At 41.9% G+C, this 27633-nt stretch overlaps 1 protein-coding gene across 2 annotated transcripts in view; it reads right to left on the reverse strand.

The window, feature by feature from the left end:
• Positions 1-27633, reverse strand: part of PRELID2 (PRELI domain containing 2) — a 78835-nt gene that overhangs the window by 30320 nt on the left and 20882 nt on the right. For both annotated transcript variants that reach the window (XM_020872297.2, XM_020872292.2), the window contains one exon: positions 6268-6373. In XM_020872297.2, the coding sequence (XP_020727956.1) occupies positions 6268-6373 (106 nt within the window). The remainder of the gene's footprint in view (positions 1-6267; positions 6374-27633) is intronic.

The following is a 27633-nucleotide window of genomic DNA, read 5'->3' on the forward strand; positions in this document are numbered from 1 at the left end:
TTAAGAAAGATAAATGCCATCTTTGTCTTACAGGAAACCACCAGAACAGAAAAACAAGAGGCCAACAGAATTGGTTAGAATCAGCCAAACCCAAGATAGCAGAAGACCAACCCTCCAGGAGACCCCAAGCCTCATGATATGCTCACGGTAACATTAGCATGCTCAACGACACACCTACCAGTGACATGACAGGAATTACCAGACCACAGAAGGAAGAAAAAGAAGTGACACTCCAGTTGCAGGAAGAAATTCACCTTTTCCCAAAAAACCAATGCATATGCTCCCTCTACCATTAACCCTGCCTTTAAAAAATCTTGCTTTGATCACCCTCCACTCCCAGAAGTTGATTTGTGAACTAATTTCCCACTTCTCCATTGTCTGGCCATCAAAGAGTTTGTGCTGTTTCAGTCTCAGCATCAGTTTCGTTACTGGCTGTGTGAATCCAAATGGAAAAAGACCCTTCACCACTGAGGCAGGGAATTTCCAATAAGCTAGGGTCCAACTGGGAGTCCATACAACCAATTTGGTAACACCACCACGAAACAGCCTCAGGAATAAAGTTCTAAAGGGAAAATTAGTTACCTAAAACACTACTGATGACTTCTACGGAAGCCTTTTATGCTGGCTCAGCTGTGAAGTTTATCAGGAAGTCAGGCTGATACTGGAAATCATCACTGCTTGGATAAAAGACATTTAAGCATGAGTGGATCCTAGAACTGAAAAGCAAGCTAATTAAACTAAGCCTCTTTAAAAAAGTCTGAAAAGGCAAAAGCTAGCAGGAAAAATACATTTTTACTTTTGGGCATAATGAGAGGGAATTCAGAGGAACCACTTGGTTCCTCACTTTAAAAATTTAATGTCACTTGACTTCCAGATAACGGTCCAGAAGCCAGCTGTGGACCTCCCAGTGCAAGCTATTGCCTTTTCATCATTTACATACAAATGCACTGAGCACTGGCCAAGGTTTCACGGTCAGGGAGGACTGGGTTTAAGATGAATAAAACAGTCGCTCTGCCAAGTGTCCAGTACTACTGTGAGTACTGCCATCAAACGGCAGAAGCCTTGGGAGTATTCACCCATCCTACCATCCCTTTCCCTGGGAAATAACTCTCCAACCATGATCCATGTAGTCATGACAGAAAATTAGCCATAATTACACAACCTGGCTTCTACCCTCCTGGCCATGCATGACCCATGGAAGGCCAATGACAGTCTCTTCCGGAGAATCTGGAAATGAAGAAATAAGCAGACAGCCTTTCTATTAAGCCAGAAATCTACATAAGTGGTACACTTGGGACTGTGGAGGCCCATGTCACCCTATACAGCCTGTGAAGCAGAGAAAGCCAGACTACAAAGGAAGAGAATCAAACAGATGCATAGACTTAAGGGCAAGAACTAAAGAAGCAGTATCACCTGCTTCCTGGAAGCTCTCAGTTCCAATGCAGACCATTCTGAAGCCTGCCAGGCTCACCGCCCTTGTTGCTCTATATTGAGCTAGCCTAATATAGTTTCCGTTATTCAAAACTGAGGAGCTCTAATAAATACACAGGGAATAGGACAACAATACAAATTCATCTAATACACAACACAGTGCTGAGGAGGCCATATTCTGCTTCATTCATCTGAACATATCTTATATAGTAAGTGGCAAGGGGTAAGACTTGTTGATACAAGATGGAAATTTGAGTCCCAGTCAGGCGGCGCAGTGGTAAACAATCTGCCTGCCAATGAAGGAGATGCATGAGACACGGGTTCAATCCCTGGGTCAGGAAGATCCCCTGGAGGAGGAAATGGCAACCTGCTCCAGAATTTCTGCCTGGAAAATTCCATGGACAGAGGAGCCTGGTGGGCCACAGTCCATGGGGTCTCAAAGAATCGGACATGGCTGATCAACTTGGCACAGCACTCTCCACCCTTTGCTAGTTTCGTGACCATGAGTACGTTCATTCAACCCACACTCAGCACAGTTTCTGCCACAAAACAGGTGCTCTCTCTCTATATATATATATATGTATATACACACACACACACATATATGTATGTATATATGCAAAAGTAAGGAACATGGGCAAGCAGCCACCTACATGCTGAGTGCACTTATCTCTTCAAGATAATTCTCATCAATATAGTGGGGATACTTAGGTCTACTTTATGTGTCTCACAGGATTATAATGTATGCAATCACTGTATCAGTCACTTTAGCTGCTCAGTTGCGTCTGACTCTTAGGGACCCCATGGCCTGCAGCATGCCAGGCTTCCCAGTCCATCACCAACTCCTGAAGCTTGTTCAAACTCATGTCCATCAAGTTGGTGATGCCATCCAACCATTTCATCCTCTGTTTTCCCCTTCTCCTCCTGCCTTCAATCTTTCCCAGCATCAGGGTCTTTTCCAATGAGTCAGTTCTTCACTTCAGGTGGCCAAAGTATTGGAGTTTCAGTTTCATCATCAGTCCTTCCAATGAATATTCAGGACTTATTTCCTTTCGGATGGACTGGTTGGATCTCCTTGCTGTCCAAGGGACTCTCAAGAGTCTTCTCCAACACCACAGTTCAAAACCATCAATTCTTCAGAGCTCAGCTTTCTTCATAGTCCAACTCTCACATCCATACATGACTACTGGAGAAACCATAGCTTTGACTATAATGGAACGTTGCTGGCAAAGTAATGTCTCTGCTTTTTAATATGCTAAGTTGGTCCCTAGGACCAACTTTCCTTCCAAGGAACAAGCGTCTTTTAATTTCATGGCTGCAGTCACCATCTACAGTGATTTTGGAGCCCCCAAAAATAAAGTCTGTCACTGTTTCCCCATCTATTTGCCATGAAGTCATGGGACCAGATGCCATGATCTTCGTTTTCTGAATGTTGAGTTTTAAGCCAACCTTTTCACTCTCTTCACTGTATGATTAAAATCACTGTATGATTAAGTTTTTAATAGGCTCAGAATGATGGGTGGGTCAAAAAGAGACCCACTTAGAATAACCAAACAATATTTATTTATCTACACCAAGAGCTGGTAAACTATAGCCCACAGGTCAAATCCAGTCATGACCTGTGCTTGCATGGTCCACAAAAGTAAGAATGGTTTTTATCAATGAACATTTGCAACCAATTTCATTGTAGGGAACACTAATTTTTAACCCCAACTCAGGTAAACAGACTGGTTCCAAATTGAGAAAGGAGTACGTCAAGGCTGTATATTGTCACCCTGCTTATCTAACTTATATGCAGAGTGAGTGAGTTGCTCAGTCATGCCTGACTCTTTGCAACCCCATGGACCATAGCCTGCCAGGCTCCTCTGTCCATGGAATTCTCTAGGCAAGATTACTGGAGTGGGTTGCCGTTTCCTTCTCCATATATGCGGAGTATATCATGTGAAATGCCCGGTTGGGTGAAGCACAAACTGGAATCAAGATTGCTGGGAGAAATATCAATAACCTCAGATATGCAGATGACACCACCTTTATGGCAGAAAGCTAAGAAGAACTAAAGAGCCCCTTGATGAAAGTGAAAGAGGAGAGTGAAAAACTGGTCCCATCACTTCATGGCAAATAGATGGGGCAACAATGGAAATACTGACAGACTATTTTCTTGGGCTCTAAAACCACTGCAAATGGTGACTGCAGCCATGAAATTAAAAGACACTTGCGTGCTCGCTTCAGCAGCACATATACTAAAAGACACTTGCTCCTAGGAAGAAAAGCAAAGACAAACCTAGACGGCATACTAAAAAGCAGAGACGTTACTTTGCCAACAAAGGTCCATCTAGTTAAAGTTACGGTTTTTCCAGTAGTCATGTACAGATGCAAGAGTTGGACTATGAAGAAAGCTGAGCTCTGAAAAATTGATGGTTTTGAACTGTGGTGTTAGAGAAGACTCTTGAGAGTCCCTTGGACAGCAAGGAGATCCAACCAGTCCATCCTAAAGGAGATCAGCCCTGGGTATTCACTGGAATGACTGATGCTGAAGCTGAAACTCCAATACTTTGGCCACCTGATGAGAAGAACTGACTCATTTGAAAAGACCCTGATGCTGGGAAAGATTGAAGGCAGGAGGAGAAGGGGACAACAGAGGATGCGATGGTTGGATGGCATCACCAACTTGATAGACATGAGTTTGAGTAAGCTCCAGGAGTTGGTGATGGACAGGAAAGCCTGGTATGCTGCGGTCCATGGGGTCACAAAGAGTCAGACACAACTGAGTGACTGAACTGAACAGGTAAATATTATCTCTCCCCAAAAATAATTCTATTCTTTTAAGAATTATATGCTTAGTAGACCTGTATTATAAAAACTATACTCAATTACTATCATTATATTTTAATTTTTTCAATTAAAAATATGTGCAAATTTATTTCTCTTGTTACAAAGCACCTACACAGTATTTTGATGTTGCCTCTTGGCCCACAAAGTCTTAACATGTTCACTATCTGGCTCTTTACAGAAATGAATTAGGAAAAGGCAACCCACTCTAGTCTTCTTGCCTGGAAAATTCCATGGCCAGAGGAGCCTGGCAGGCTATAGCACATAGGGTCGCATAGAGTTGGACATGACCGAGTGTACATGCACTTTACAGAAAAAGTTTGCCATTTCTAATCTAAACAAGGTCCAAGAAGTCAACTCAGTCAGGGACACGGCAACAAAGTTATTTCTCTCATCAGCACTATTATTATTAGAGAGCAATTTTACAGAATATGGGGCTGTTTACAAATGCATTATTTTGCAGTATAGCAGGAAAAACCTGCCATAATGTCTGCCAAAATGCCATAATGTCATAATAATCACAACAGACCTTCTAGAAGCTCAACTACCTGCTTCAAGCCCAGGCTTAAAAAGGCAGGGCCAGTCTGGCTATGTCCTCACCAGGGTCAGGAACACATCATTAATCTCAACAGTATGTCTGTGCAGTACAGAACAGTACCAAATACTCATTCATCACCCTCAGCCTCCCAGACTAACACATTGTGGTCCAGGTTCATTACTGAACCTAGATCTGCAAAACAAAAACAAAGGTCATTACCCAGAAATTCTCTGGGGTCATGATAGATCTGTAGACCAGCCATTAAGTCTGCCCCCAAAAGCAAAACTAGGTAACATATGCATCAGACCTGAGCAAACCCTGGAAATAAGTAATTATGTCCATCATCATAATAACAATAATAATGACAATTAAACAATGTTTAATATAATAAGGGATTCCCTGGTGGCTCAGATGGCAGAGTCCACTTGCAATGCAGGAGACCCAGGTTCGATCCCGGGGTCGGGAAGATCCCCTGGAGGAGGGAATAGCTACCCACCCCAATATCCTTGCCTGGAAAATTTCATGGACAGAGGAGCCTGGTGGGCTAAATAATAATAAAACAATTCTAAAATATTTACACCTGCAGTAGACATGTAAAGATGCATGAGAAATGGACTTTCCTAGGCAAGAAAATAGGATATAGAAATCTTAGATGTAATGCTATACAAAACAGGTGAAAAACAGAATAGTTTGGGACTTTCCTGGTGGTCCAGTGGTTAAGGCTTTGCCCTCCAATGCAGGGGGTGTGGGCTTCATCCCTGGCTGGGCAACTGAGATCCCACATGCAGCAGGGTGTAGCCAAAAATTAAAATATAAATAAATATATGAATACAACATTGTAAATCAACCAAAAAAATTAAAAACAGAATTGCTCTACGTAAAACAGGGTAACACAGGACCATAAAACTCCAAGGTGGGCTCTGAACACCATTCATGGACACCTAAGCTCCCACAGGTATAGAGCTTAAAAACCATAATAAAAGATAATCAGGAGCTCCAGAGGTACATCTTCTTCGTCCACAACATCAGGACAAGAATAACAGCTATTTCCAAAATTTGCGCGCATTAAGTGAATTAATGATTATTTTTTTTAGTGAGTAGCACATGGGAAGCACCCCATAAATACTAGGTATTATTGTCTTTTTTACTAAACAGTCATCATATTATATATACTGTAAACATAGTTATTCACTGTGACTTATTTCTATTCATTAGACTGTAAGTATTCCCATATTATTACATATTCTTCATTGGCATATTTTTAATTTAATGAGACACAAATGGCACGTTAGTTTCACTTTGATTTGGATTCATGCAATAATTAGTGAGGGTAATTATCTTTGTATATTATTTTTTTAATAACTATATTTTTTCTTGTTATGTCTGTTCAGGAATCTTGTTCAAGAACCCAATGGGAAACTCCATAATTTCTTAAAATTAATATTGATTAAGAGTGAAAGGAAGCTTACCTTCTGGACACCCTGTCTTAAAAATGTACTAGCAAAAGTCTCCAAAACACAGTTGAGAAAACCAGCCCCTGTGATTGAAATCCTGCCTTTCTGAATGAACTCTGTCCTGCAAAAAACAAAAATATACACCCTTGCTGTCATTTCTATATTTAAATATTTAAATTACAGGGATTTCCAACAGCATAATTACCATTTATAATCAACACAAAATAATATTCATAGTAATTCAATAATTGCCTATTAAGACAAAAGATTTTATTAAAAAGAGATTTCCATTTTATATAACATAAGCAATGCATTATACTCAAAAACTATTCATTTCAAATTGCTAAGAAAGTATATCCTTAAAGTCCTCACCATGCACACAAAAAGTGTTACTATGTGAGAAATTGGATGTGTTAACTAACCTTATTGTGATTATCTTGTAATATATACATATTTCAAATGATTACACTGTACATCTTACACAATATTACATGCCAATTGGATCTCAATAAAGCTGGAAAGAAGAGAAAATAAATGGGCACATTATTCTGATTATAAAACCTATATAAAACACAAGTTTTATTTATACCTAACAAATCATTTAATGATCAAAATGTGATAGGACATAAGACAGTCAAAAAGCTTTAAGAATCTCTACCACAATAAATTTGACTGATTCTAAGTAAATATATCCTGGAATGTGAAGTCAAGTGGGCCTCAGGAAGCATCACTACGAACAAAGCTAATGAAGGTGATGGAATTCCAGTTGAGCTATTTCAAATCCTGAAAGATGATGCTGTGAAAGTGCTGCACTCAAAATGCCAGAAAATTTGGAAAACTCAGCAGTGTTCACAGGACTGGAAAAGGTCAGTTTTCATTCCAATCCCTAAGAAAGGCAATGCCAAAGAATGCTCAAACTACCTCACAATTGCACTCATCTCACACACTAGTAAAGTAATGCTCAAAATTCTCCAAGCTAGGCTTCAACAGTACATGAACCATGAACTTCCAGATGTTCAATCTGGATTTAGAAAAGATCGAGGAACCAGAAATCAAATTGCCAACATCTGTTGGATCATCGAAAAAGCAAGAGTTCCAGAAAAACATCTACCTCTGCTTTATTGACTATGCCAAAGCCTTTGACTGTGTGGATCACAACAAACTGTGGAAAATTCTTCAAGAGATGGGAATACCAGAGCACCTGACTTGCCTCCTGAGAAATCTGTATGCAGGTCAAGAAGCAACAGTTAGAACTGAACATGGAAAAACAGACTGGTTCCAAATTGGGAAAGGAGCACACCAAGGCTGTATATTCTCACCCTGTTTATTTAACTTATACGCAGAGTACATCATGTGAAATGCTGAGCTGGATGAAGCAAAAACTGGAATCAAGATTGCCAGGAGAAATATCAATCACCTCAGATACGCAGATGACACCACCCTTACGGCAGAAAGCAAAGAAGAACTAAAGAGCCTCTTGATGAAAGTGAAAGAGTAGAGTGAAAAAGTTGGCTTAGAACTCAACATTCAGAAAACTAAGATCATGGCATCTGATCCCATCACTTCATGGCAAACAGATGAGGAAACAATGGAAATAGTGACAGACTTCATTTTGGGGGGCTCCCAAATCACTGCAGATGGTGATTGCAGCGATGAAATTAAAAGGAGGTGAGGGACTTCCCTGGAGGTCCAGCAGCTAACATTCTATGCTCCCAATGCAGGAGGCCTAGGTTCAATCCCTAGTCAGGGAACTAGATTGCACATGCTGCACCTAAAGATCCCACATGCCACAACAAAGATCAAAGACCCCACGTGCCACAACTAAGACCCAGAAGAGCCAAAAAAAATTATAAAATAAAGGAGGTGAGACAGATTATATATGCCACTGACCTATTTAAAGTTCTACCAATATTATCTCCATTTCATAAAATAAAGATCTAAACAATACTTGAGGGTAATATCAGAAAGATGACAGAATAGTAAGCCCCAGGCCCCCATTTCCTCATCAAGAGCCCAACTTAACAACATATGAGCGAATTTTCCCTTGTAAGAAGCCCATAGACCAGTTAAAAGACTGCAGCACCTACGTGAATATAAAGCCAAGCAGAGCCACATCAGAGTGAATAACAATGTGTTGCATTGACCTGCTCGTAGCCCCATGCATCCAGCACGTGCAGCACAATCAGGAGAAAACTCTTTAACTCCTGGCTTCTCTGGGAGAAAAGAAAAGAGTGGAAAGTACAGCTAACATTCTGGCTTTATGGGTGCACTATCTGAGGAACTGGTTTCTGTCTTGCCTGACTCGGAATACTGAAGGAAACAGCAGCACATTCTGGATATCAAGGGGCTGCTAAGAATAAAAGCAAGGCGGCTTCTTATAGCACCAGAGAATCTGTAGTACCACAGACACTGGGGACCAAGAGAATATGAGCTCTTGAAAACAGGGGCAGACCTTCTAACTAGGCAATTAAACACACAAGCCCAAAAAAGAAACATCCTAAGACTTGAGAGCCCCCCCCCCTCAAAATCTCTATCCAGGCTGATGAGTGAAAGTGTTCCCCTGCACAAAGCAAGCATGCAGGGGTTGGGAGAGTTGGCTGTCTCCTCAAATGCCCAAGTCTCAACAAAAGGTCACAAAGTAAACAAACAAGGAAATAGGCTCAACCAAAATAACAAAATACATCTCTAGACACCAATCCTAAAAAAAACAGAAATCTATGAATTACCTGACAAAGTCAAAACAATCATCTTAAAGATGCTTGATAAGCTAAAAGAGAAGATAAATAGACAACTAAATGAAATCAGGAAATGAGGTATGACAAAATGAGACTATCAAAAAAGAGATAGAAACTAGAAAAGAAAAAAAAAGGGAGGGGGTCGGGAATCAGGAGCTAAAGAATAAAATACTTGAAAAATTCACTAGCACAGTTAACACCAGATTTGATCAAGCAGAAGAAAGAATTAGTGAACTTGAGGATATGTCATTTGAAGTTACTAAATCAGAAGAGAGAGAATGGGGGAAAAAAGGAAGTGAAGACAGCCTCATGGACTCATGGGACACCACTGAGTGGTCAATATGCACATTATGGAAGTACCAGAAGGAGATGAAAGAGAGAAAGGAGCAAAGAGCCTATTTAAAGAAACAATGGCAGAGAACTTTCCAAATCTGAGGGAGAAAATGGACATCCAAATTTAGGAAACTCAATGATTCCACATAGGATAAATCCTAGAGAGACTCACATCAAGACTTTTAGAATCAAATTATCAAGTCACAGACAATGAGAGAGAATCTTAAAAGCAGCAAGAAAAATAAAACAAAGGAGCCCCCATAAAGTTTTCAATGATTTCTCAGGAGAAACTAAGTAGGCCAGAAGAAATTGGGATGATATATTCAAAGGGCTCCCTGGTGAAGGAAATGGCAACCCACTCCAGTATTCTTGCCTAGAGAATCCCACGGACCGAGGAGCTTGGCAGGTTACAGTCCATGGGGTCACAAGAGTCAGACATGACTTAACAACTATAGGAAGAAAGATACAAAGGGCTAAAGGGAAAAAAGAAAAAAAAAAAACACCTGAAAACCAAGAATATCACATTTGGTAAAATTATCCTTCAAAAGGGAAGGCGAAATTAAGGTTTTCCACATAAACAAAAGCCGAGGGAGCTCACCACCACAAGAGACTGGACTCTGCCTCATTCATTCATTTGCTCAACACACACGGACAGCGTGGTTACAATATGCTGAGCACCTTACTGGGTGCAAGAGTCCTACAGGGAAGGACAGGATCTGTCCTCCAGAATCCCACTGACTAGTGGGAAAGAGAGACGAGATGGGAGTGTCACCCAGCAAATGGAGGCAAAGAGTTCCACCAGCGGAAAACCACAGGACCCAGACAAGGTGTGAAGGAGCAGAGAATGTCTGAAGAGCTAGTTATCTGAAAATATCCAATAATTAGCAAGGGGCTGATAAATTCTTTCCATAAAAAAGTATAAGGTAGGCATGGGAGATGCTAGGAGATAAGGCTATCAGGGCAGATGGAGACCAGATTGCAAATGGTCTTCCCAGATTGAGGAGTTTAGACTTTATATTCAAGACAAGGATTTGTCTGAGGCCACCAAATAATAGATACAGATTAACAGTTACATGTGCACCATTAACTAAAAGGCTTGCTGCCTTTCCTTAATGCTTTTAGATGAGCCCATATCCTCCATTCTCAGCACACTGCCTACACTCAATGAGTTCAATGAGTATTTGCTAAATGGATAAACTAACATTTAATTTCTTTGCAGTCAAAACTATTCAGGGATTTCCCTGGTGGTCCAGTGGCTACGATTCCATGCTTCCCAATCCCTGGTCAGGGAACTAGATCCCATATGCTGCAACAAAGATCAAAGATCTTGTGTGTCACAACTAAGATGAGACAGTCAAATAAATAAATAAAAATAAATACTAAAAAAATGTTGCCCCTACTTTCCTATATCTCTAAGAAAAGGAAATGGGAGCCACATCTCCCATAGATGTGCTTCGGAGTGTGTATATGTATATATGAGCACATTCACTAGGGAACATATTAAGAAAATTATGAAACCAAAAAGCTATGATTTGGGTAAAAATAGTGACTATAGCCCTTAATTAGATCTTTCTAAATCTCTAATAGCAGTAGCCTCCACATTTAGATGATGCACAGACTAAAAGGAAACCTTCAGAACACTTCTCTCTCTCTCTCCCTCCCTCCTTCCATCTCTCCCTCCCCCTCTCTCTCACATACATACACAGTTATCCTAGCCAATCTCACAAATACTCTAGGCAAAGTAGCTTCCACCTCTTAGATCTAAGCCTATTTAAAATGATTTGCCCATGTAAAACTATATCCTAGTGACATTAATCTTTCCTGTCTTTGTTCCAGATTAAGTCAGAGTAGAATTTTAGTGATTTTAATATTTAAAATTGAAAAGTTGAGCAGTCCTACACCTCTAGGGAGAAATGTACTCTTCAGTCTGCAAGGAAAATGTAGGTAAGGGATTAATATAAGTCTCACTTACATCATATTCTAACCAATATTTCTTTCCACCACTTTTGGGAGAAGTAAATGCTCAGAAAAGCACTCTCAGGCTTACCCACATATCAGAGAATAACAGGGCAGTAAAGCAGGGTCATGCCCTTGCCATCAGTGAGATGAAAGTTTATCCTATTATATTTTAAGACTTTCATAGAAGGAACTGCTGTATTTTCTCTCAATAACTCATTGACAAAGCACATCAGATATTTTCTTCATAATACACATAGCTAATCTAAATCCCTCATGTTAGGTAAGCCTCCATTTAAGTTCCAGCACAAAACACAGTAGCTTACACAACCACTTATGGTTTAATTTCAACTCTAAAAAAAAAGAGAGAGAGAGAGAGAAAGACAAGATGGATGGATGAGCACATGAACAGACAGACAAATGGACAGAGCTGAAATATGAACAGATTCTCTGGGCATTAGAATTACAGGTGCTATGTATTTACTTTGTTCTTTTGACTAATTTTCTATAACAAAGATGTATTACTTGGCAATTACCAAAAATATTACTAATAAATCCTTAAGCATCATTTTCATATAAACAATCATCTTTAATAGGCTCTGTGCGACCGTGAACCATTTTTAGCATAGGGATATGCTAACTTCTGACTTAACTCCCTCATTTAAAGTCTCATTGAGTCACCTCTCGGCTTTCTTTTCCCCACACTACATAGCTCCAGTTGTTTGTGCTTTTTGTCCTATGACTTTCTCCTTGATCCCAAGCTTTAAGCATCTGATGTTTGACTCAAGAGATATAAAGATGATTCAAGTTTTCCTACGCCTGTCTCTGTTCAGCCTAAAGGAATGACTGCATCCATTCACGATGTTATATACTGAGGGTCACACGCACTCTTCAAAAATCTGTACAGTAAAATTGTGTGTTTTATATCAGACACAGTATTATCTTCTAAGGTTGTCACTCTTAGTAGGTTTCCTTGCTTTTACACATGAGGAAACGGTGGTAGAAGTTAAATAACTTGCCTGAGGTCATAGCCTGGCATCATGCAGACACATATATATGGGCTCAAAACCCTAGCCCTGCCCCTATCTCAGTGAAGGAGACAACCATCATCCCAGGCTATGAGATCAGAAATCTCAGCAACAGGTTACATGGCTCTTTTTTCTAATCCATCCAAACACTCACTCAGTCCCCAGATTGTGTTTATTTCACTTCTCAAGCCCCTCAACAGTCCATGCCATTCTCTCTCTTGCTGCTGCTACTACCTGGGTTTAGCACAGCACCGTCTCTTCAGGACCACAACTGCCTCCCAATGGGGTTCCTGCCTCCAGCATGGGCTCCCCATAACTCACACTGCCCTGTCAGCTTCCTAAGCACATCCTGATCTTGTCTCTGTTCACCAAGGCACAGAGAAAAAAACTTGCTTGCTTAGTGGAGATGCACCCATACTGTTACATGAAGCTGTTGTTAGTTTTCACTGCTGTATGCTGTTCTATTGTTTGAAAATACTCCAGATTATTTATCCACTTTCTCAAGGATGGACATATAATATGGACTCAGTTTGAAGTTTTGTAAAGGAAACATTTATAACATATCCAGTTACATATGTACACAAGTGTCTCTAGAGCGTCTTTGCTGTTGTTGTTCAGTCGCTCAGTTGTGTCTGACACTTTGTGACTCCATGGACTACAAGCCAGGCTTCCCTGTCCTTCACCATCTCCTGGAGCTTACTCAAACTGATGTCCATTGAGCCAGTGATGCCATCCAACCATCTCAGCCTCAGTCGTTCCTTTCTCCTTCTGCCTTCAAACTTTCCCAGCATCAGGGCCCTTTCCAATGAGTTGGCTCCTCATATCAGATGGCCAAAATATTGGAGCTTCAACCTCAGTATCAGTCCTTCCAGGACGCCCACTGACTCTGACTCCACTCTCCCCACAGGAAGCTGATGCACATTGATTGCCTTCAATGACATGAACCCCTTTCCCGTTGAAACAGCTGCACCAGCTGCAGGCGGCCCACGGGGAGCAGCTGGAGGCTGAGCTGAACAACTAGAGCAGCTCAAGGCCGAGCACCTGGAGACCGCGGCAGCCCAAGGCTGGCTCTGATTTTATTTAGGATGGACTGGTTTGATCTCCTTGCAGTCCCAGGAACTGTCAGGAGTCTTCTCCAACACCACAGTTGGAAAGCATCAATACTCAGCCTTCTTTATGATCCAACTCTCACATCCATACATGACTACTATAAAAACCATAGCTTTGACTATACAGCTCTTTGTCAGCAAAGAAATCTCTCTGCTTTTTAATATGTTGTCTAGGTTTGTCATAGCTTTTCTTCCAAGGAGCAAGTGTCTTTTAATTTCATGGCTGCAGTCACTGTCCACAGTGATTTTGGAGCCCAAGAAAATAATGTATGTCACTATTTCCATTGTTTTCCCATCTATTTGCCTAGTGGTCACATATCTAGGTCACTGGACATACAGAGTTTCAACTTAAAAAAAAAAATGCCATGGTTTTCTAAATGGTTGGACTGGGTTGTTCAAAAAGTCCATTCAGGGTTTTCTGCATGATGATATGGCAAAATCCAAGTGAACTTTTTGGCCAACCCAATATCTATATATATATTTTTCTTTATTGTATCATTTCCAATTATAATGACTAGCAGATGGTAGGAAATCAATAATGCATTAGGAACAGAAAAATGGAGAGGAGGACGGAGGGTAGAGAAGAAGTAAGGAAGAAGCAAAAGAAGGAGAAATTTATAATACATCTCAATACTTTGGTCAGGGAAATTGAACCAAATGTCTCAGGAGCTCACTCATGGTTGTCAGTAGGAGGCAGCCTTTACCTGGCTGAGAGGTAAGCTAGCCCAATATCTGGAAATTTGTTTTAAAAGGAGGCTCACTCACTGATAGGACAAACATGCTATGCTAAGTCACTTCAGTCGTGTCTGACTCTGTGTGACCCCACAGACAGCAGCCCACCAGGCTCCACAGTCCCTGGGATTCTCCAGGCAAGAACACTGGAGTGGGTTGCCATTTCCTTCTCTAATGCATGAAAGTGAAAAGTGAAAGTGAAGTCGCTCAGTCCTGACTCTTCGAGACTCCATGGACTGCAGCCTACCAGGCTCCTCCATCCATGGGATTTTCCAGGCAAGAGCACTGGAGTGGGGTGCCATATATAACTGAGTGGTAAAGAATCCCTGCTAGTGTAGGCAACGTGGTTGGATCCCTGAGTCTGGAAGACACACTGGAAAAGGACATGGCAACCCACTCCAGTATTCTGGCCTGAAGAATTCCATGGGTAGAGAACCTTGATGGGCTACTGTCCATGGGGTCATAAAGACTCAAACACGACTTAAGAAACTGAGCATGCATGAACCTGAGTCCCATCTATTGCTTTGTCCAGAGGCAAACAGAATTCTACATAGAACATACTGGAATCATGAGAGCACACAGCTCACAGGCTGGAACTCCTCTGTGACAATGAATGACAATTTATACCATCAGTCTCCGAGGTTGGGGTCATGTAAAAATGTGGTTCCTTCTGAATTGGAGAAAACGAAATAGTTCAGAAGAAATACGGATCAGGAATTAATCCCCAGGGTGTGCAGCCACCACCGAGGAATCCATAAAATGCCTGTTTCCAGGAAAGCAAAAGCTCGTAATGAGATCTTGTCCCTGAGTTACTGACTGGCTGGGTACAGCAAATCTGGCCTAATTGTTTTCACAATGGGAATTTAATTGAAGTGTCTTTGATGAGAAAAAAAAGATTCCATGGATACGCTTATGATGACATCTCAGTTCTAACTGAGATGTTTTTGACATTCTGTAACCAACACAGAGGGGTGGCCCAAGGGACAAGCAGCGTCAGCCCTCCTAACCCCCTGGGCCCAACACTGCTGCGGAGACTGTCCTGCAGTCTACCACACCAGGACATGTGGTCCACCCAAAGTCTTACCAAATCCACCAACAAAGCTGTGCTTCCTCAGGGCCCCAGTTCAACTTATAGTTGAATCGGGTTCTCAATAAGTGCTAAGCAGTTTTTAACCTTACCACAAACCCACATAATTTTATACACATTGCTTATATTTTATATTTGCATGTGTATTAAATATATATATACATGTATATTTATATATATTTATACAGGACATGGATGAGGCATGTGGCTCCTGCAGTCAGCTGACTCGGACTCACATCTCCTCTCTAACACAGAATGGGACTCGTCCACATAGGTAAGTTCCTGAAGCCCCATCTCCTCTGTAAAATGGGGTTAATCATACCTACTCAAAGGTTGTTCCAAAGGTGAATAAGATAACATGTAAGGTAATACTCCAGGTAATACGGTAAACATTCGATACAAGTTAGTTAATAACACTAATACTGGTGGAATAATGCTATTAAACTGCTACCACATTTGCAGAAAGAGGGGCACAGTGTCTCAGAGAGTAAATGCCCACAGAAGAGATCCAGCTCCAGTAAACTCCAAATATTTCCAGTCGGTTAGCATCGAGGTGGCTCTCAGTCCTCATAAACCACCTGGCAGGGAGTCCCTCCCTTCCATGCTGGCATTCAAGGCCCTCGGAGCTCCAGACCCTCATCTTTCCACCTTTCCTCCCATGCCGCTGCTGCTGCCGCCAAGTCACTTCAGTCGTGTCCGACTGTGTGTGGCCCTATGGACTGTAGCCCACCAGGCTCCTCTGTCCGCGGAATTCTCCCGGCAAGAATACTGGAGTGGATTGCCATGCCCTCCTCCAGGGGATCTTCTCAACTCTGGGATCGAACCTGGGTCTTCTGCACTACGGTCAGATTCTTTACCACTGAGTCACAGGGAAGCCCTCCCATGCTGCTATCGCGTATCAAATACCCACCCAGCGGTCACAGAGACCAGTCTGCTGGCTTCTATAACCTCCACTCCTAAAGTCCTTCCCCCTGAGCTGCTCTCTTTTAACCTGTTCTAGGAACCAATGGGTTGCTATCTAAGTGATTAGCCATGAGCAGGAGCAGGGAGTAAGTAACAGTGGATCTCAGGAGCAGGAGTGGGTACATATTACAGGGCAGAGTGGCTCAGCCTCTTAAAATACAGCATTAATTTTCACGATCTGTCTTATTAATAGCCTGCTGTGGAGAAGCACTGTATTAAAACTTTGATACACATGTCTTTCAATTCTCACCATCTATCTGAGGACACAGATAATATTAACCCCATTTTACAGACGAAAACACTGAGGCTCAGAGAAGCGAACTAGCTAAGGTCACACAAAAGTAAGTACATGGCCGTGTTTTGAATCCACACAGTTAACATCTGTGCCCACATCCCTTCCCACAATCGTGTGACCTAGGAAAGTGCCTATTCAGTGCAAGTTCACTGGCATCCTGAGTGATGGGCAAAGCCTGACAATATACAAGTTTGCAGACTGGTCCAACTGGAGGCCTCTCTTGGTCCACTGGGCCCAGCATCGTGTGCATCCCATTCAGGCTGGCTCCAAGGATGTGTGCTCTGCAGGGTGGGCAGTCCTCTGCCATCAGAAGGGCTACACATTTAGCTGAACGTGCCACTGCCGCTGTTTCAAAGTTCTTAACTCTTTTTTAACAGGGGACTGACCTCCCGGGGGCTCAGACGGTAAAAGCGTCTGCCTACAATGCGGAAGACCTGGGTTCGACCCCTGGGTCAGGAAGATCCCCTGGAGAAGGAAATGGCAACCCACTCCAGTAGTCTTGCCTGGAAAATCCCATGGATGGAGGAGTCTGATAGGATACAGTCCATGGGGTCGCAGAGAGTCGGATACAACTGAGCGACTTCACTTTCTGCCTTTTCATTTTGCACTGGCTCCTGCAACTTATGTAGCTGTTCCGGATCGCACTTCAAATGCTGGTCTGTACAGCACTGCCAAGTCCCTGGGAAGTTTTCCGAGATGCTTAGGCATACATACTTTAGTTTAGCAATGCCTAATAAAACCTGTCAGGGAGTGTTTGACGGGAGGACTCCTACGTGCTGTCTCCCATGAGCCCTTTGCCCCTCTTCAAGCGGAACAGCACGCTGCTCCCAGGGACTGAGCTCATTGTGTGAGGCAGGCTTGGGTCTCCTTTAGCAAACATTCTCTTTAGGACAAAACTGCTTAGTCTAGTTCCCCTTTCTTGAGATATGGATTGTGTCCTGACCTTGTGACTAACATTACCCCTTGTGCCCTTGGTAACGGTTGCTGTACGTTTGGTTTTCTGATCTCTATCATTCCCGAAAGAAGTTTCTTGTACCACAGCCTATATATACTCATAGAGAAATCATTAAAGCACCTTTGCTCCATCAGCGCTTAGGTCCCCGGGTCTTTTTTCTCTCTCTCTTTCTCTCTTTCACTTTCTTATCGTCGACTCTGTACCACCAGGTTCCCCAACAAAAACCCTCATACATATGTAAACCTTTGGACCCATGTAATATCTACCTCTAACAATGGGCTTTGAGCAAAAAAATCTTAGATGAGGGTAAAGATCAGCCTACAAAGATTCTCATCACATGACTAGCTGCAAGAGCAAATGATGCAATTCCCAATAATTAAACACATTAGAATAATTTTATCCAATAAATAAACTGAGCAGCCATTTTAAAAAATCATTTTAAAGTGACACATTTAATAAGGAAAGACAGTCCCAAAGGTAATGTTAAATTAATGTAAAAGTCAGAGTACCATGTACAGCAAGTTACATGTCTGTAAAAATGATTTGTTCTGCAGAATGAGTAAATGAACTACAGCAACTGCAGTATTCCCCTACCACAGAATGCTCCAGAGCAATGGGCAAAAGAACAAACTGCTGATCCCTAAATCTACCAGGTGGACTGTCATCCACAGCCCCAAAAGACCTTTAGGTTGTTCTGCATGGCATCAATTCTCGGTTGATATTAATAAAACACTGTAATTTTTAACACCCGAACTTTTTATTTACTAGAGAAGAATGGAGGAAGGAAAAGGAAGAAAGGAAAAGAAAGGAAGGGAAAGGAAGGAAAGGGATAAAGATAAAAAGGAGAGAAAGAGATGAAGGAAGGGTGAGGGAGGGAGGGAGGAGGAAGGAAATTAAACTGGCATCTCTGTTCCATAAGAGATTCCAGAGGAGTTCATTCAAATTTCGCTAAACTTTTCAACGTGGTGTTTCTGCCAAAAAGTGTTTACTGTCTGCTGGAGAGCCAGATTATCAACTGGTCCTGCTTTACAAGATTAACAGGAACTCTGCAGAAAACAGAGCTGCAAAAGGAGTGCCAGCTGAATGCCTGCTTTCCACTGGAACCACAGGACACTGACGAGTTATGACGGGTTCTTCAATCTAGAGGCTCCACAGACTTACTTGGAAAACGGTAAATATACTAATTCCCAGGAGCCAGCCCAGGCCGACAAAACAAGAATCATCACAATGAATCCACATGTTTAAACACCACTCAATGCTGCATTAATATACAACACAAAACCAAAGGGCAAAGGAGATGGGAAGGAAAAATAATAGACATTCACTAAGATATTTCAAAAGCCCTTACTTGTAAATGGCACAGAATGCTCTCCTGCCTAAACACCATTGTTTCCAATTCAGTCATCACCTCCATTTTCAATAAAACAGCTTACTGCACTTGTTAAAGTTAGTACCTTTAAGGCACCACACCACTCTGAAAACAGCATTTATTCACCATTACAACCTATATTATCTAGTGCTTTACACTCTCCAAGTGTACAGCATTCCCATTTTTATCTTATTAAATCTCCACACTACTCTTGGGAGGGCTTCCCTGGTGGCTCAGCTGGTAAAGAATCGCCTTCAATGCAGCAGACCTGGGTTTGATCCTTGGGTTGGGAAGATCCCCTGGAGAAGGGAAAGGCTACCCACTCCAGTATTCTGGCCTGGACAATTCCATGGACTGTATAGTCCACGGGGTCACAAAGAGTCGGACACAACTGAGCGACTTTCACTCACTCTTGTGAGGGAGCTCAGGCCAGCTTGAGCCCGCTTCCTGGAGTCCAACGGCAAGTAAATAACTAAGTAGGAAAAAGAGGAAGAGAATTCTGTATCACTGGGTTCAAGATTCCCTCTACACCGAATTTCCCAACAAACCCTTTCAGGCTTCCCTGACCTGCACGAGCCCCTCCTGCCAGCGCCCTTTTTACTCCTCCTCATGTCCCCTTTTCAGCTCTTAAGAAGGATTACCTGGCATTCATTCAACAAATGGCCAGAGAGCTGTCTCTGTGAGCCCTGCACTATGCCAGAGGTGGGGGTTCAGCAGGATGGGAAAGCAGAGAAGACCCTGATTATATGGATGACAATTACATCTATTGCAGGGGATTCTTACTGAGTGAAAAATAAGGCTCCTGTCCAGATGCTATATTTACAGAAAAGTCCTTGGTTTTCCATGTTCAATAACTAGCAGCTCATTCTGCTAATTGTCTCATCACTCACTGATACATGGGAAATTAAGGTCAATATAATCAGAGGCATCTTGTTTGGGGGCATGAATACAGTGGGTTTTTTGTCTTATTGTTTATTAGATAACAATACCCTCAAGCCCTTTATCATCACAATCAAGGCTTAGAAATAATTACTAAGTAAAGTTGACAAAATCAGAATATTTTAATATATTTCAGTGAAAACAAGTTTGGAGGTCAACTAAAAAGGCCAGGGTCAAACAAACACAAGGAAATTACCTGTCAAATTTTCTCCTGGGGGAAAAATACATCAGAGTAGGGAAAAAATAGATACACAAGAAAAGCCCAACAATTAGTCCCTAGAAACATGCAAATTAATTATACTATTTGTGAATCACCAAATGAATGCCTGAGACTTGGGATGTTTTAATCCAGAAATTTAAAAAGTAAAAATGCTACATACCTTATTTAACAGCATGCAGAGTAACTTCAATAGTAACAAAAACTTATTGAACTAAGAACAGCTACTCATCTCAGTCATTTAATCTGTGTTTAAAGTTTTGATTTGGGCTTTTTTGTTTCTTTTACTATATTCCAGGAGGGACATTTTGGATATTTTATAAATGGCGAGTCAACATAACCAATGATATTAACACACATGCTACTAGGCCGAAATCTCCATAGCTCAGAAATAAGGTTTGCAAGCATCAGTGGACAAGCCAAAGTTCTTAGACACGGACAGGTGAAGACATGGGCCATCATGATGCTTGATGCTGAGTATGGGATTATGGTCTTGTCACTCAAAAGCAAAAGAAACCCAGCTCTATACTATCATGAACAGCATGAGTCTCCACTGACAATGATAACTTAAATTCTGCTTCACGATAACAGGAACTTTTCATTTACCACCCAACACACACCGTTACACTAAAAGGGCAAAGTCCAAGAAAACAGTTTTACAAGATGATTCTTTTAGAGTTACATTACTTGGATAAAGCAAATGCTATTAAAACCAAACCTTGTGCATATCAATTACATTTCCACATGGTACAACAAAAATCTGTTAATAATAAAGAACCAGAGACTGACAGAAGTACATTTTAAAGTCTAGAAGCAAACATGAATTAGCAAGAAACTAATAAGTCTATCCTGGAATGGAAGGCTTCAGAGGGCAAAAACCATGACTTTTCATTCTGAAAAATCATACAGGGTGAAGTAAGTCAGAAAGAGAAAAACAAATACTGTATATTAATGCATACATGTGGAATCTAGGAAAATGGTACAGTATGGACACCAAGGAGGGGAAAGAAAGGGTGGGGTGGATTGGGATTGAAACAGATACACGACCATGTAGAGAACAGCTAGCTAATGAGAACCTACTGTACAGTAGAGGCAATGCTACTCAGCGCTCTGAGGTCTTCTAACAGGGACGGAAATACAAAACAGAGGGATAAATGTGTATGTACAGCTGATTCGCTTTCCCATACAGCAGAAAGTACACAGCACTGCAAAGCAATTATACTCCAATAACATTTTAAGTCAAAAAAAATCTAAAATAAAACACTCCATTCTGCACTTCCAAGAGTAAATAAATGCCTGTGCCTGCTTGCTAGGTCACTTCAGTCACGTCCAACTCTTTTGCAACCGTATGGACTATATAGTCCACCAGGATCCTCTGCCCATGGCATTCTCCAGGTAAGAATACCAGAGTGGGCTGCCACGCCCTCCTCCATGGGATCATCCCAACCCAGGGATCAAACTCAGGTCTCTCATGTCTCCTACACTGGCAGGTGGGTTCTTTACCACTAGAGCCACCTGGGAAGCCAGTAAATGCCTGTATCCTACTCTATATACTAAAGTACATTCCCACAAAAATTGACTTTTAATTCTTTTATCTTGGGTGGATTCACTTTTCTATTCTGTGATGTGGCCCAAGTGTCACAAGCTGTGCAGTGCATCGCCCCCAGCATCTCTGACTCTGAAAATCTGGGCAGTTCCTCAGAGCACCATGCAGCCTTGGATCTACAGCAGGTGGGGTCACAGCATAAGCCAAGAAGAGAACCCAAAATCCAGGACAATTCAGTCCAAGTCAAATGCCTGTGGGCTTCCCAGGTGACTCAGTGGATAAAGAATCTGCCTGCAATGCAGGCGATGCAGAAGACACAGGTTTGATCCCCAGGTCAGGAAGATCCCCTGGAGGAGGGCATGGCAACTTACTCCAGTATTCTTGCCTGGAGAATCCCACGGACAGAGGAGCCTAGCGGGCTGCAATCCACATGGTCACAAAGAGTTGGACACAAGTGGAGTGACAGAGCATGAACACACACGTACAAACGCCTGCACTGACCCCTGCATGTTATGCTCTTCAGTGCTTCACTCTCACGCTGGAGCTAAAAGAGAAGGGTTCCTACTCCCACGACTCTCGAATTGAGGGACTTATAGCCCCAGAGATGGTGAGCCTGCAGAATGCACAATCACAACATGGAATAACTTCCCGAAACATAATGGGAAACAACCGTAATGTTTCAACATTAAAACAGTACATGCTCAGGATAAGAATCAAAAGTTACATGAATTTTTAAGAAGACGAGGATAATAGCAGCAATAAAAGTCATGATGTTGAGCACTAATATTTATTGACCATTATTGACAGGCATGGGTTTCCCTGATGTCTCAGAGGGCAAAGAATCAGCTTGCAATGCAGGAGACACGGGTTGAATCCCTGGGTTAGGAAGATCCCCTGGAGAAGGAAATGGCAACTCACTCCAGGATTATTGCCTGGGAGGAACTTTCCTGGTGGCCCAGTGGTAAAGAATCTGCCTTCGATGTAGGGGATGCAGGTTCCGTCCCTGAGCAGAGAACTAAAGTCCCACATGCTGTGGGGCTACTGAGCGTGTGCTCTGGAGCCCTCATGCCGGAACAAAAACGCAGTCTAGTATTCTTGCCTGAAAAATCGCTCAGAGGACCAGAGGGCTACAGTCCATGGGGTCACAAAGAGTCAGACGTGACTTAGCAAGTAACACTTTCACTTTCACTTCACTTTCATAGGCAAGCACTGCTCTAAGCTCTCTGTATGTATAATCTCATTTGATCCACACAGCAGCCCTCTGAGATAAGGATATTATCCCCAATGTACAGATGAAGAAACTGAGGCTTAGAGCAGTGAAGTACATTTGGCAAGGACATATATTTAGTTTCCAAGGTTGTTTCTAACCCCAGAATCTAGTCAGTTACCGTGACACAGGACAGGAAAGCCCCTGCCCAGGCCTGGAGGTGCCAGGCTGGTTGTGAACGAAGCAGATCTATAGTATGAACAAAGGAGCCAGGTACGGAAAGACAAGAGGCTGTGCGGGTGCCTAGGCTGTGCTGGTGTCTCCCAGCTCCTGGTTCCTGTCTCTTGGGAGGCCTGATGACTGGTACAGAGCTACCTCTGTATTCACTTACTGAAGTCAGTTTCCATCACTTCCCAAAGCATAACGGAGACAATGGTACCATGTTGAAGAGGAAATGTGAAAAGGAAAAAAGGTGTGCAGTGCTCTTTCTTACTAGACTCCAGTGGTGTGTGTGTACGTCTTCTACGCAGCTCATGTGTTTCAGAGGGAACGACACCCACCCTGCAGCTCCAGGGGCAGATGCTGACTGGTGAGGGCCAGTCAGCCCGTATCAGCCTCTGACCACTCTTATTGGTCCAGGAGGGAGCAGGTGATCGAGGCTGACTCAGAGACCCAGAGAAAGGCCATTTTCCCCACGACTGGGATGGGTTCTCTTGTGCTCACAGGTCTCTTTCCCTCATTTAAATGAGGACAAATAAGTGTGCTACCCTAGTTGCTCCCAGCAGCTAAGAGCTAACCGAACTTGGGAAAAAACTGGACATACAAGGCAAGGTGTGGCCCAAAGAACAACAGCTATGATACCTGGTTACGAGGTAACAGAGCTCCTCACTGAGAGGAAGGGTCGTGTCATTGCCGGCAGCATACACTCCAGAGCCAAACCGCCTGGATCTGAAGCTGATTCTGACACTTACTGGTCATGTCAGCTAGTATAAGTTACTTAACTTCTCTAAGCCTCAGGTTGTAAAGAGGGATAAGAATAGTTCTAACCTCATGGAGTTTCTCTGAGGATTACATGAATTTACATATATAAATTCATAAACACATACATACATCAAGCACTTAAAACAGTGCCTGGCATATAACAAACTATATAAGAGATGGCTGGGTGAGTCAGGGTGTCTGCAATTTACTGTGGAAGGCAGCCTGATTAAAAGTGGGGACAGAATAAGTAGAGAGAAAGTATAAAAGGGCATCTCTGAGGCATGCAGTGCTAAGCTGGACTCTGGAAAAACTGAGATGAGTGCAAAATATCACCTCACTCCAGGCTCTGGAAAGGATGCCAATTCCATTCCATAAAAACTGCAGGAAGAAAATGTCTTACAAAGTTAACAAAGGAAGAAAGCACTTTAGAAATACCCAGTTGTGTGATACACAGACAGGGAAAGACTGACGGAGCTCTTGCCCCAGAAGATGCCACAGCTGCAGAGACATCAGCAGGAGGCCAAAACTGGATTTATGTAAAGAGACACGGAGCAAGGCTTAGCCAGAGTCTACAGGAGACTCACTGTGGGCCATCTCTGAATTGAGCCGACAGGCCATGCACAGGACAGAATGACATCTGGTTTCCCATCACACGCCCACACATGCTACCTAACACACAGCGTGAAGGTCTAATTTTAGACTCAGCAGCCGTGACAGCCTCTTTTTTTTCTTTATAAAAGGACTGTCCACATTTCATCCTCTGGGTGCACTGACTAGTCACTACTCACACTCTCTGCCAAGGAGGGGAATGGAAGTAATACTGGGTCCTCTTTCTTTGATGTTCCCCCCAAGATTTTCCAGTCATTCAGAATGTCTGCCTAAAACACCCTTCTAAATCCACATCAAGACCTAAGAAAAATGTAGGTTTCCCAGAGCCTGATCACAGCTGTCATCATACCGTCCCCTGCTCAGAAACCTTTGTGTGACCACTTGTATGACAAAACCCTCTACAATATTGTAAAGTAATTAGCCTCCAACTAATAAAAATAAATGAAGAAAAAAAAAAAACCCATTCTCCATAACCTGGAACCTAAAGCAATCTACAGTTTGAAATTAAGTCTATCCTTTTATAACTGTCCATATTCCTGCCTCACCACTTGGGGTCATATCTTACCTCAGTGACTTAGTGATGCTATCACTTTGGGTAAGTTATTTAACTTGAGCTTCAAAACACTACAGGCAAAGGATCTAGCTCTGACCTTGACATAGTAAGTCAGTAAATACTGTCTGCTGTGTCAGTAACCAAAAAGAGAGTGTTTTGCAGAGGACAAGAACTGAAAAACCAAAGAAAGGAGAAAGTGTAGTTGGCTAAAGCTTTTTTAGAGAAGAATCTGATAATATGTATCAAAATATAAAATGTACATAAACTTTGACCCAGAAATCCCACTTGCTCCATTTACTCTAAAAGGTCACTGAATAAGTGAGGAAATATGTAACTACAATGATTTCATCAGGGCTTCCTAGGTAGCTCAGTGGTAAAAAAAAAAAAAAAAAAAAAAACTGCCTGCAATGCAGATGCAGGAGACTCAACTCGGGTTCGATCCCTGGGTCAGGAAGATCCCCTGGAGGAGGAAATGGTAACTAATTCCAGTATTCTTGCCTGGAAATGCCATAGACAGAGGAGCCTGGCAGGCTAAGGTCCATAGGGTTGCAAAGAGTTGGACAAGACTTAGCAAGTAAACAACAACAAAGTAATTTTATCACACCATTGTTTATAACAGCAAAAAATTCAGAAACAATCTAAACGCCAATTAGGATTGGATGAAGAAAATTATGCAAATAGGCACAACTGTTAGATGATGAAAACTGCTTCTTTTTCACTTGAATTGCTTAGTATTTTTTACAAGATACGTGTATCATTTTTTTCCAGAATCAGACTATTCAAAAAAAAAAAACAATTTTTAAAAACACACAAAGGAAAAAGGTCCTGAAGGATATTCTCCCTGGATTATCTGGGCCAATTTTCATTTTATAAAGAACTGGTGAAGCTTTAGTAAAGTTTTTCAGACTCAACAGCCCAGAGAGCTGATAAAATGAGGCTGAAATGAGGTACTAATATATGAAATGAAAGACTTCTGTATTTTTTACATAAAATCAGCCAACTCTGATCGTTTACTATTTCTACAAAAAAAAAAAAAAAAAAAAAAAAGTTGGGGAGCTCTATTCTTTATCTATAATTTTTATAGTTAGTCCCAAACATCTATGACTTGTGTGAAGTTCTTGGCATGAGGGAGACTGAGAGGGGGGAAAAAAAAAGGCTAGTGGGCAGTTCAGAGTAAACCCACCTGAGATGCTAGTAAGACTTGGCATTCACAATCAGTGTGCTGTTGGAGCATTCTAGAATTGTCACTATAGGACCAAAATTATGGGGAGCAGAAATGATCTGCACCAGGGATGGGGCTTCAGATGGATCTTAGACTTCTGGTTTTTAGTTATTTGGGTTTGGAGGCTTTACTGCCTTAAAATGATAAGTGAATAAAAAATTCAAACCATACAGAATAGCAAAACATGCAGTAAATTATCCTCTGAAATCAGTTCACAGCAATAATCACTATTAACATTTGGTGCTTGTTATAGTTTGTTTTTGTTTGTAAACCTACCTCAAAGGAAGCAATCATTTCTCACCCGTTATACTGGCAAAAAATAAAAAAGTATGTTAAGTTCTGGCAATGTTACAGGAAATGAGCTTTCACGTGCTGTTGATGTGAGTGTAAATTAACACATTAACATATTGGTTATAGGAACTTCCCCTGTGGTCCAGTAGTTAAGCACCCACCTTGCAATGCAGGGGATGCAGGTTCAAACCCTGGTCGAGGAACTAAGACTCTACATGCTGCAGGGAAACCAAGCCTGTGTATCACTACGAGAGTCCTCACAACTCAACAAAGATTCTGCAGCACCCACCTTGCAATGCAGGGGATGCAGGTTCAAACCCTGGTCGAGGAACTAAGACTCCACATGCCGCAGGGAAACCAAGCCTGTGTATCACTACGAAGAGTCCTCACAACTCAACAAAGATTCTGCAACCAAGACCCAGCTCAGCCAAATAAATATTTTTTAAAAACCATACTGGTGACAGAATCTATATAAACCTAAAATATGCATACCCTGAGAACCAGTCACATAACTTTCATTGAGGAATAATTCATGTACCATAATGTTTATCCCTTTAAGGTATATAGTTCAGTGGTTTTCGTATACTCGAGAGTTACACATCATCAACACTAGTTCCAGAATATTTTTATCATCCCCCCAAAAAATTCCATCTCCTGTCCTCCTTGCCCATGGCAAACACTAAATCTACTTTCTGTCCCTATGAATCTGCCTGTTGGCGGACATTTAAAATAAACCGACTCGAACAATATATGGCCTTTTGTAACTGGCTTTTGTCACTGAAAATAGTGTGTTCAAACTTTATGTTTGAACATGAATCATTACTCCATTTCTTTTTATGGCTGAATAATATTCCATTGTATGGATATACCATTTTTGGTTACATATTCATCGGATGGTGGATGTCTGACTTGTTTCTACATTCTGCCTATTAGGAATAATGGTGCTATGAACATTGCTACAAATCTTTGTGGACAATACAGTGTAGATCTGCTGGGTCAAGTGATAACTCTCTTTAACCATCTGAGGCACTGACAAACCATCTTCCACAGCAGCCACACCACTGACATTGCTTTCAGCAGTGTGAGTGGGTTCCAATTTCTCTACATCCTTTCAGCACTTGTTACTGTGCTTTTTTTTACTACAGTCAGCCTACTAGGTTCAAAATGGTATCTCACTGTGATTTTAATTTGCATTTTCCTAAACACTAAAGATGCTGATTATCTTTTCATACGCTTATTGGCCATCTGTATACC

This window comes from Odocoileus virginianus, chromosome 3, assembly GCF_023699985.2.
Source record: "Odocoileus virginianus isolate 20LAN1187 ecotype Illinois chromosome 3, Ovbor_1.2, whole genome shotgun sequence".
NCBI lineage: Eukaryota > Metazoa > Chordata > Mammalia > Artiodactyla > Cervidae > Odocoileus > Odocoileus virginianus.